We start from the raw sequence: 11,235 nt of genomic DNA, 5'->3' as shown, positions 1-11,235 counted from the left end.
TTTCTAATTTGGTTGATCTTCATAACTGTCTATTTTTTGAAGAAATAATCTTCATAGTTAAATTTAAAAAGTAAACGGTTCTAATCATGAATTTACACTGTAAAATAAGAATAATAAAGGAAAAGGTCGGTGAAGAAGGTGGATAACATTTCTCTATTATTATTTCATAGAATAATAATTTCCAAGAAAAAAATATATATTATATACATTCAACTGAGGTCTATAAAAAGCGTGTTTTGAAGAAAAGATGGGCAGTGAAGTGTGAAGACGAGTTATATAAAACAGAACCGGGAGCTAGCTAGCTAGCTGCAAAAGGAAGAAAGGATATATGGCTGTTGAAGAAGGGGTGGATGATAAGTTTACACAAGATGGTACAGTGGATCTTAAAGGAAACCCTGTCCTTAGATCCAAGAGAGGTGGATGGACTGCTTGCTCCTTTGTTGTTGGTAACTCCCTCTTCATCTCTCTCTCTCTCTCTCTCTCTCTCTGGACAAGCAGCCAACTTTCAAGAACTTTGGGTGAAGAACTGCCTTAGTTGCTGTGTCTAGCTCCATGAAACTTGGAAGCCATTATATATATATATATATCAAAGTCTTTCTTGCAGTATAGATGTTTCTTTCTTAATTAATTTAATTGAGGCATTTACACAAATTTGCAGTAGTATGTTAAAATAGCTAGCTAGCAGTTTTTATTAATTCATATATATGGTTGTTCGATCTTTCTTTGGAAGAGAAGTAATTTGGCCAAAGTTGGTCTGATTTGATCTGAACCAATTCACTAGTTATATATCTCTTTTGTCATATGGATAGTTGTAGCTAGAAATTTAATTCATTTTCTATTCCTGAAAAATTGCATGTAGAAGATATAAAAAATGAAATGAAATAAAAACTACAGTTATAACAGCACTTGTTGCTAGCTATTAATTGTGCAATATTATTGATTGATTAATTTGATTAGTTATTCATGATTAATGATGAGTAGGGTACCCAACCTTCACCTATCTCTCACTATCTCAGTACCTACTTGCATACATATAGTTAATAATCTCATCTCTCCCTGCTGTACTGCTAGCTAGCTAGCTCCTACTTGCATACATATAGTTAACAATCTCATCTCTCTGTACTGCTAGCTCCTACTTGCATACCTATCATGCATTATTCACTCTATTAATTACTTCCCATAATAGCCAAACGTACGTAGTAATTAAATATATAACACTATTTGCATTTACACCTACCCATCACACACACGCACACACACACAATGTCACAAAACACAAAATAAGCATTAATTGCACCTGCCATATGGGTCACATGCATGGTCAGTCACATGACTCACATGTAAGAGATTCGATCTTTTACTTATTTTTTGCACTTTTTTTAATTAATTTGTCCCATTGGTGTTTATGAAGTTAAACATTGAAAAACACAAATTAATTAATGGTAAGAAGATTTAGAGTTCAATTCATTTTATGAATCTTTCTTAAAATAAGATCGGTAGTAATTTATAATTTTTAATTAAATTTTTAAATTTTTCTTTTTTGATGACTTTATGTTAGATTTTAACTCTGGAATTTTGAGCCATGAAGTTAAAATCTAACATGCAATCTCTATAAAACCCGCTCTACACTTTAAGAGAGGAAATACCCTTTAAATCAGGGGAGAATTTTATTAAAAATTTAAAAAAATTTCTTATAAATTAAAAGGACTTTATTATGAATTTAAAAAAATTTCTTATAAATTAAAGGACTTTATTATTAATTAAAAAGATTTTCTTATAAATTTTAAAACACCTTCGATCTCCATTTAAAAATTATTTTTTAAAAAAATCCAAGCCTAATTATCTCTTAACATTATCCCACAAGTACTTAAACCTGCAATAATTATTTAAATATCAAACAGTCATCTATATCTTAGCCACTAAATATAGATGGTCATCTATATCTTAGCCACTAAATGAATCAAACAGTCATCTATATCTTAGCCACTAAATGAATCAATAGAGATATATGTATGGTCTTAATTTGACTCTTTGATATCTTAGGATCGAGATATGTATTATTTTGTCCTCAACTCTTTCACATACATGCATGAACATCAATATCAAGAGTATAGTCCACTAGAAACCAGCTCCTTATCACATGCCACACATTAATGCATGGTCTTCGATCAAGTTGATCATGAATATACATACGTACATATATATCCTTATCACCAACTTGCATATTTGCATGCATGCATGCCAATCATGCATATGGCTTTTATTGCGTGCAACCCTTTTTCACATTGCTTTTTCTTTGACTCGGTATGCATTGCAGTGTATGAGGTGTTTGAACGCATGGCATATTATGGCATATCATCAAATTTGATCCTGTATTTGACAAAAAAGCTTCACCAAGGCACAGTCACCTCTGCCAACAATGTGACCAACTGGGTTGGTACCATTTGGATCACTCCTATTTTGGGTGCATATGTAGCCGACGCTCATCTTGGTCGTTATTGGACCTTCCTCACTGCATCCATTATCTATCTATCGGTAAGTCCTCTAAATCCCACATATCTAAGTCAAACCAATATATTCCACTTTACGATTAATCAGAAGCCAATATAATTTATGAATGACGAAATCGCATGTGGGCCTGAAGTGGCCATAAATGACCCCCCAGTTTGCATGTGGCTCTACGCATTTTTTAAAACAGTTTAGAAATTATTTGTAGTATTCTATAAAGTATTGTGAAGAATTTACACAATGACCCCAACAATTAAAATATATAGGTTGTTGATCCCTTCAGAATTTTAGACTTATAATCTACTCTACTAAAGGAAGATTCGATGAGATCCACTATACCTAATGATGATTAGACTTCATATTCATAATCAGATTATATAACATTAATTATTATATTTCCAAATTATAGGTCTAGCAAGGAAGAGAACATTTTCGTTTTACTTCTATCCTGATAAATTATGAGAAACGCCAACAGCTAGCCATCACTGGTAGGCTGACAACTGTCGAATGATATAGACCTTAAGATAAGTACAGAAGAGTTATCAATAGTTCGTAATCAGTCATAAATCACGATTGAAATGGTCAATTAATTAATGACATTAGCAAATTAAGCTCTAGAAATCCTAATAAGTTAACAAAGATCCATTTAATTATTAATTAAGCGTGGAACAATATTATATAGAATATAGAATTAGTCAATGAGAAATATTATTGCATGCATGGCAATAATATATATTATTGAAATTTCAAACTTGTCGATATATATAGAATTAGTCAATGAGAAATATTGGTGAGTGGTTGGTCTACATGAAACTTTGACTTGGAAAGATCTGTTTTATAAGGCAATAGTAGGAAGATGTCGTTGTCATCTAGAGGTCCCAGTTTGGACTGCTATTGTGAATTCTCCTCAGGTCGGCCGGCACCGGTCATTATCTTCTACATTTTAGTCCAAAGAGCAGCAATATTTCTTGTACGTTGCTTGAGTCAACTCCCCAAGTCCACATAACTATCTACGCGTGTGGATGTAATCGTGTGGATGTAATGTGGTCCTACACATTAGTCAAGCTAGGATCCGGTGAGATTCGGATTTGTTTTTGCTTAATTTTTAATTTCATCTCGCTATTTTTATAAAATAAAAAATTATTAATGATTATATTTTAAGAAAAATGCTTGAGTTCTCGTGGCCAATTAAATAAGCTCCACCATGAGAGAAAAAAGAGAGTTGAAATGGTGGACCCCATCATGGGCTCATTTGATTGACTATAAGGACAATGTTATGTAGTCCTCAAACAGAAAGACCCAAACATTGCTCTATTTTTAATCTTTATTATCAAATTTAAATAAGTTATAAAAAAATTCACTCATTAATTTATAATGTACGGTTAGAATTAAAAGTACTAAACAAACACATAAAAACAAACAGAGAATCGTTTCCGTGTGGAGATGATGTTGAGAATTAGGACAGTTGAGGGTAAGAAAAATACACGTAGGTACAGGCTAACAGGCATATAAATCTAAGAAGCAAACTGCTGCCAAATAAATATTTAATGTGGCTCAATTATACAGCAAAGTTTTTATTGGTATACTAGCTTGTTTTCAATAATCTCATTCATTAATTTCATATATATAAGACCATATGGTCCATATCAGAACCAATTATTGGATTCAACTAAAGTTTAAATATCTTTCTCCTCTTTGACCAATTAAATTGAAGTCACTGTCATTGCGTGACAACCCATACAATACTCAATATCTAGAACCAGAAGGCATCCTTATCTAGATTAAAGAAAAATTCAAGAGATCACAAACAAAATATAACCATTTTTTTTAATCAAACAAACTTTAACTCAAAAATAGTAATAAAAAATTGCTCAATTCGATCATATATAATAAAGATTATTTACTCATCCTCAATTCGAATTTCCCCTCCCTCAAATATGGTTTAGATAATTATACACGCCTGCATATGGATTTAACACTAGAACTTTTGCAGGGAATGTGTGTGTTAACCCTAGCAGTTACACTTCCTGCATTAAAACCACCTCACTGTATAGATGCCAATGTGGAGAACTGTAAGAAGGCATCCACATTACAGCTAGCTGTGTTCTATGGTGCACTCTACACTCTAGCCATTGGGACTGGTGGGACCAAGCCCAATATATCAACCATTGGTGCAGACCAATTTGATGATTTTGAGCCCAAGGAGAAGGCCCAAAAGCTTTCCTTCTTCAATTGGTGGATGTTCAGCATCTTCTTTGGGACACTCTTTGCCAACACAGTTCTTGTCTACATACAAGACAATGTGGGCTGGTCCTTGGGATTTGGGCTTCCAACACTTGGGCTTCTTATATCTGTTTTAATCTTCTTGGCTGGCACACCCTTCTATAGACACAAGGTCCCAACAGGGAGTCCCTTTACAAGGATGGCTAAGGTCATAGTGGCTGCACTAAGGAAATGGAGTGTGACTCTCCCACGTGACCCTAAGGAGCTTTATGAGCTTGACATGGAGGAGTATACAAAGAAAGGAAAATTCAGAATTGATTCCACACCAACGATAAGGTTTGTATACATTAGTGCAATTACTTATACTATATATCCTAGCTACCATAGTAATGGTGATTTGGGCATTTGAGAGGGTATGTTGGAGCTTTAAGTTTGATTCTCTAATTCTTGAACAATATAAATATTGTATAAAACTTTACCCATATTTCAGGCAAAATCCAAGATGAAACTTTTCATAAGTATCTAAATCTAGACCTTAAAATCAGCCAAGGTACAAATTATATAGTTGTGGAGTTAGCCCTTTAATTTAAGTAGCTCTGTTCTGAATAAGATTGTAACGTGTGCATTCATGCAGGTTCCTCAACAAAGCTTCAGTGAAAACAGGCTCAACTAGTCCATGGATGCTATGCTCAGTAACCCAAGTAGAGGAGACCAAGCAAATGCTTAGAATGGTCCCAATCTTGGTTGCTACATTTGTACCAAGCACCATGCTTGCACAGATTAATACCCTATTTGTCAAACAAGGCACCACCCTTGATCGAGGAATTGGAAGCTTCCAAATCCCCCCTGCAAGTTTAACTGGATTTGTAACCCTATCGATGCTCATCTGTGTCGTGCTCTACGACTGGTTCTTTGTCAAGATCATGAGAAGGTTGACAACCAATCCAAGAGGAATCACTCTCCTTCAAAGAATGGGAATAGGAATGGTTCTCCACATTTTAATTATGGTAGTTGCATCTCTCACTGAGAGGCATAGACTTAGTGTGGCCAAGGATCATGGAGTAGTTGAAAATGGTGGACAAGTTCCTTTAACCATATTGATTTTGCTTCCCCAATTTGTGCTTATGGGAACAGCTGATGCTTTTCTAGAGGTTGCCAAGATTGAGTTCTTCTATGACCAGGCACCTGAAAGTATGAAGAGTCTTGGGACCTCTTATGCCATGACCACTTTGGGAATGGGAAACTTTCTTAGTAGTTTCCTTCTTTCAACAGTTTCTCACATCACTAAGGAGCATGGTCACAGAGGATGGATTCTGAACAACCTAAACGCTTCTCATCTTGACTACTACTATGCATTTTTTGCCATACTAAACTTCTTCAACCTCATTTTCTTCTTGGTTATGACTAAGATGTATGTGTACAAGGCTGAAATTTCGGATTCGATAATGGTGCTCACAGAAGAACTGAAGGAGACATCATACAGACTATCAAACTAGACATGGGGCAAGTAAATGGCTTATGCAACTAAATTGAAGAAAAAAAGTGAACTTGCTCATGGTTCTCAGCTCTGTTTGTTGACAGGTCTTTAACAGAGCTTCTAGCTAGCTTGGGATGGTGGATCAATCTAGTGTATGTTTGGTTTTGCTTTTACACTGTCAAGGAAAGTGTTAAATATAAGTACAAAAAAAAAAAGTTGAAATATATGGTACTACCTGCTGTCAGAAAAATCAAATCAAGAGCAGAATAGCTTAAAATATCTGAACAGAAACAATTTCTTGAAACTTTTGTCAATACTTATGAATGATGGTGGTAGCTGCTCTTGTTTTTTATTGGTTTCGTGGACTCATTGTTTTAAGACAAATATATTTAGATTTCAATTTGTTTGTTAATTTGGATTAAATTTCATGACCTACATACAAACTAGGATAATAAAAGAAGCATTATCTTCACAAACTGCAGTTGTGCACTGGCTATGATACAATTCAACTTTGTCCCAACTGCGAATGAGGATTAACAATGCCTTGCACATCAAGACAACAAAATAGTACAATCATCTCTCGATCCCCCAGCAATATCTTGATTTTTAGCATTGAAAGTCCGGTAAATTTGGATACAATCTGCCCCCTCACATTTCCCTCACATGTTCTTTTTGGTTCCTGTACTGGAAGTTAGTACTATAATGCACCATAGTTACAAACTCTCTGCTTCAATTGTACATGGAAAATGATTTTCCTCATCTCCTCTTTGCTAGCTGAAATGTCCTCTTTAAGAATTGATTTGCTGTTTTGTCATTTCTGTGGCACAACACCCTCAATATTGTGTTTGGATCTGATCTATTCCACCTTCCTGTTGTTGGAGGCATGGGGAGTCTTTGCCCTGATCCCACAACTCCAATCCCACTCGTTTCACAAGTCACTATGCTGAAATCTTCCATGAGTTGCTCAGTACACTGGCCCATCAAATCTATCACCCCTTCTGCTGTCTCCGCCTCATGTTCCACCACATCCTTTGCTATCAATCCTTCTCCACAAGTGCAAAAAACCCGTTTTAAGCTGTCGAAATCCTCCACAATCATCTCATGGTCACTCCGGTAAAACACTCGGGAGCTTCCCCCAGCAACCAAAACCATAAGGAATGCCTCAAAGGAAGCCCTCATTACTTCTCTTATTGCCAAGGCCTGAGCTCTATCAGTGAGAATTGCACACAAGAGAGTAAGATTCTGCTTGAGAATTCTCAATGCGGGTCTAATTCGTGCATTGGCTACATCTCCAACATAGAGGCTATCATAGAATACAGAGTTCGAGTCAAGGAAGATCAAGCGATAGGCAGCTACTTCTGATACATGGTTGCAGGCTCCTTGGATGGCTGAGTTGGCAACGTCAAAGTAGGAAGAAGAATTGTTGTGCCTCCTGTTGTTGGCGTTCCGGCTGCGTGGTGTGGGAGGAATGATTCGAGGGGAGAGGGAAAGGTTTTTGTCAATAGAATGAAGGTGGGAAATGAGATAGTGCAAGGTGTTGAGGCGGATGTAGAGGCGTTGTGTTCCTCGGCTTGTTGATGGGCGAGGATGGTGGCCTTCATTTGTTCCATTCTGGTGAAAATCTTCTCCTCCTCCAATACTGCATGGACTAGCTTTCTTCCACAGCTTGAGGAACTTCGAGTCTCGGTTGCATCTTGTTAGAGGTGGAAGTGTGGGGATATAACTCTGTTTGGAACCTGAGAGAAATACTTTGATTGAGATTTAACACAAACATACTATATATGAACACATACATATCATGCATCTCCATATATGAATATCTTGTTGAAAATAAAAATACCAAGTTGACAAGTTTAGAGAACATATTATATAGTTTAGAATGAACTGGTGACAAATGAATGATACTTAATATGAAAGGGTGACTCTTACCACACGCAGCAACAAATGAAGTATAGTCCTTGAAGAGACGCTCCAAACCATCAGCAAGATCTTGAACCAAGTCTTCTGTAATTCCAATTGGGATTTCAAAGAAGTCGTCCACAATTTCCTTGGCCAATTTGATTAGCTCCTCGGCTGATTGTGCAAATGGCTCTGATTTGGACTTTGGATTCCATGTCTGAACAACACAGATAACTTGTTCATTTAAGCTCAAATTCATACATTATGAAGTACGTTTAGATCAAAATCCAAAGCTTGAAATTATTGTACTTACCTCGCTTTCTTTTGCTCGGTTAACACACTCTTTCCCTCTTTTCATTCTCTCGTGAATCCATCTCTTCAAGAGGTTCAATATGATGGAATCGACTTCGAACGGAACCATCTCTCTGACGATTGCTTTGCCCCCGTCTTCACAGTCAGCAGAGTCCTCAACCACCATTTGGAGCAGAACCTTTTCTAGCTTTCCTGCCCTCTGCAATATCTCAACTGTCTCAGCTTTGAGTGTGGACACCCCATTTAAGTACTGCTTCAACACAGCTCCATAGCAGTTGTGCAGTGTCACGGCTGCAATTCCAGCTGCAGTTGTGTGCCACCTCTTGAGAATGGGACTGAAGCTCTCCCTCTCTTTGGAAGCCAATTCATCTGTGTCTTGTGCTAATTGAAGCAAAGCTTCAGTCACCTTCTCCTCTTGCACTTGGGTCACATTCCCATTTTCCATAATCTTTTCAAAAGCTATTTTCATGGAAGAGCGAATGTAGTATTGGACGCGATCACCGGAGTTGTCCACCACCGTGATGCCACCTTTCCCTACCCCTGCCCCTTCCGTGATTGAAACATCTTCACCCAAAATCTTGGAGGATGACAAGGCCAAAGGGAGAAGGTTCTCAATCTGCCCAACAGTCCCTCTCTGGAAATAATCATGGTACCTCAACAACTTCTTCTCCGACCAGGCCTGCATGGAGCTCAACACCGAACTCAAGATCTTCACGTAAATGGCCTCCCTATCCGGCCTCTTGGCATTGTTGGCAACCTCAGCAAGCATAGCATGAGCCGCGCACAGCAGATCCGGCTCAATCTGCGCGGTGGAGACGTACTGCTGAAACAAAACCCAAGTGAAGCAGACATTGTGAATAGGCCTAGTGATCCCCAAAGTGGACCATGTCTTCTTCATGAGCTCGAGGAGCTCGTCGACCTCGTCGAGAACCAAAGTCTCGTCGCGGATGTCGAAGATGGCCTGGAGGAGGGCGACGTAGAGGTGGATGTTGAGGGGGTAGCCGTCGGCCCAGTGGCAGACGTCGGTGGGGGTGCCGTTGGAGCTGCGCCAGGAGAGGGAGACGACGGCGTTGCAGAGGGTGCGCATGGTGTCGGAGTTCTTGCCGGTGTCGATGGGCTTGTTGTCGGCAGCGCGGATGATCTCGCGGAGGCGCATGGCGAAGGTGTTGCTGCGGTCGAGCGTGATGGAGGGGTGCTGGAGGAGGCCGGCCTCCAATATCTTCAGCTGCCGCTTCTGCCAGTGGTGGTACTCGTTCGAGCTCTCGTTGAATTCGGACGGTTTCAGCTGACGGAGGAGCTCCAGTGGGAGGATTATCGTCTCTGCTCGCCTACCCATCTGTACATAATTACATATATACATCATCCACAACAACGACAACACAGTTTTTGTTTTTGTTTTTGTTTTTTTTTTTGTTTTTTTTTTTTGTTGAATATATAAACAACACGTACTTGCAAGTTAAAAGGATCAAAATCAAACCAAACCAAACAACTTTGTGTCATTCTACGTGTGTCAAACTCTATGCACTTAATCTTTTGCTACTCTTGAAAAAAAATTTATTAGATAAGTAAAAATTTTACGAATAATATATTATAATGTTAACCCAAGTTAATTCATGTACTCTAGATTAGACTATTCTTGTCTATTCTAACTTACTCCGGCCTATTTTAGTCTACTTCAACTTACAATATGTTGAAAACTTGAATTCTCCCCTAAGGAGAAGGACATTTCTAAAGAACACAATTTGATGTTTCAATTAACAACTTAAATACCAATTGATGCAGCTTGGCATTGTCAACTCCCTAACTGGTTTCCTTTAAAATGCGAATAAATTTATATTATCATGTCTTCTGTCATCACTCTATTGCTATTTGATATAGAAATAGTACAAGCTAGACATAATCAATTAAATTAAGATGACAAGAGACCTATTTTTTATGATTTGCAACAATGCACACATGCATGCATATGCATCATGATGATGAATGTACATACATAGTAACATACGTACTTGTCCAACGAGGGTCCTCATGAGTGTCTTCCGAAGCCGACTGTCGCTCTGCTCGGTGACCCTCATCTGCTGCCTCATGATCTCGGCTGAAGTCATCGGCCGCCTCGGCCTCGACGGCGGCATCGTGAACGACATCCCGGGAGACGACCCGCTCTCCCTGGGAGACGAGGGATTCGACCAGCCACCATTCGCTACTCCGGACGACATCCTCCTCGACGGGGACCGCTTCAGCATCTTCAACCCGAGGGCCCGCTTTATCCGGCTGGTCGGAGTCGTCACCACCCCGCTCGGCTTACCCGACCCGGACCCGCCTCCCGACCCGTCGCTGTTATTGTCTTTATTGTCGTGGCTGGAGTAGAAGACGAGGGCATTGCGGCCGCCGAAGCCGGGGGAGGAGCGGCAGGCGGTGAAGAAGATCTCGTAGGCGGTCTCGCGGACGTCGTTGCGGTCGATGCCGTCGAGCTTGCCGAAGGGCCAGACGAGGTCGGGGTCGGAGTCGTGGTAGTCGGGGCGGGGAGCGAGGAGGGAGCTGCAGAGCGACTCGCGACGCGCGTGGTGGCCCATTCTGGCGGGGCGGCGGCGGCGATGAGGTGGAGGTAGAGGTGTTTGGTCGGCGTCAGATATCCGGCGGGGGAGACAAAGAGAGCATTTCCCTTAAAAGAAGGGGGGGGTGAGGAAATAATGAAGGATGGAGAGATGTGATTGGGTGGTGGTGATGAATGGAGTGAATTGGAATTGGTTATGGTTATGACAGCGGTTTTCTGTGAGGAAAGAGATCAGAGAAATAGCGGAATTGCCCAAATAGTG

At 39.4% G+C, this 11,235-nt stretch overlaps 2 protein-coding genes across 2 annotated transcripts; one reads left to right on the top strand and one right to left on the bottom strand.

Moving 5' to 3' along the window:
* The first annotated feature begins 251 nt into the window (after positions 1 to 251).
* Positions 252 to 6,560, top strand: LOC147293790 (protein NRT1/ PTR FAMILY 5.2-like). The gene is made up of 4 exons (XM_086231597.1): positions 252 to 446; positions 2,318 to 2,535; positions 4,502 to 5,067; positions 5,366 to 6,560. The coding sequence occupies exons 1-4, from the start codon at positions 329 to 331 to the stop codon at positions 6,225 to 6,227; spliced, it is 1,764 nt and encodes a 587-aa protein (XP_086087723.1). The 5' UTR covers positions 252 to 328; the 3' UTR covers positions 6,228 to 6,560.
* Positions 6,561 to 6,772: 212 nt separating this feature from the next.
* LOC147293789 (protein unc-13 homolog) lies at positions 6,773 to 10,992 on the bottom strand. The gene is made up of 4 exons (XM_086231596.1): positions 10,429 to 10,992; positions 8,421 to 9,755; positions 8,138 to 8,324; positions 6,773 to 7,944 (listed from the first exon to the last, which is right to left on the bottom strand). Exons 1-4 carry the CDS (start codon positions 10,990 to 10,992, stop codon positions 6,965 to 6,967), a joined length of 3,066 nt encoding a protein of 1,021 aa, XP_086087722.1. The 3' UTR covers positions 6,773 to 6,964.
* Positions 10,993 to 11,235: the final 243 nt, after the last annotated feature.

This window comes from Dryas octopetala, chromosome 2, assembly GCF_963921425.1.
Source record: "Dryas octopetala chromosome 2, drDryOcto1.1, whole genome shotgun sequence".
In the NCBI taxonomy this organism is placed as follows: domain Eukaryota; kingdom Viridiplantae; phylum Streptophyta; class Magnoliopsida; order Rosales; family Rosaceae; genus Dryas; species Dryas octopetala.
This window is presented reverse-complemented; position numbering and strand designations above follow the sequence as displayed.

Excerpts from the sequence above, each read along its gene's own strand:
- LOC147293790 (XM_086231597.1), top strand. The coding sequence starts at position 329 with ATGGCTGTTGAAGAAGGGGTGGATGATAAGTTTACACAAGATGGTACA. Across the intron at positions 2,536-4,501 it reads CATCCATTATCTATCTATCG|GGAATGTGTGTGTTAACCCT; the intron begins GTAAGTCCTCTA and ends GAACTTTTGCAG. Across the intron at positions 5,068-5,365 it reads GATTCCACACCAACGATAAG|GTTCCTCAACAAAGCTTCAG; the intron begins GTTTGTATACAT and ends GCATTCATGCAG.
- LOC147293789 (XM_086231596.1), bottom strand. The coding sequence starts at position 10,992 with ATGGGCCACCACGCGCGTCGCGAGTCGCTCTGCAGCTCCCTCCTCGCT. Across the intron at positions 9,756-10,428 it reads TGAGGACCCTCGTTGGACAA|ATGGGTAGGCGAGCAGAGAC; the intron begins GTACGTATGTTA and ends AATTATGTACAG. Across the intron at positions 7,945-8,137 it reads TTCATTTGTTGCTGCGTGTG|GTTCCAAACAGAGTTATATC; the intron begins GTAAGAGTCACC and ends TATTTCTCTCAG.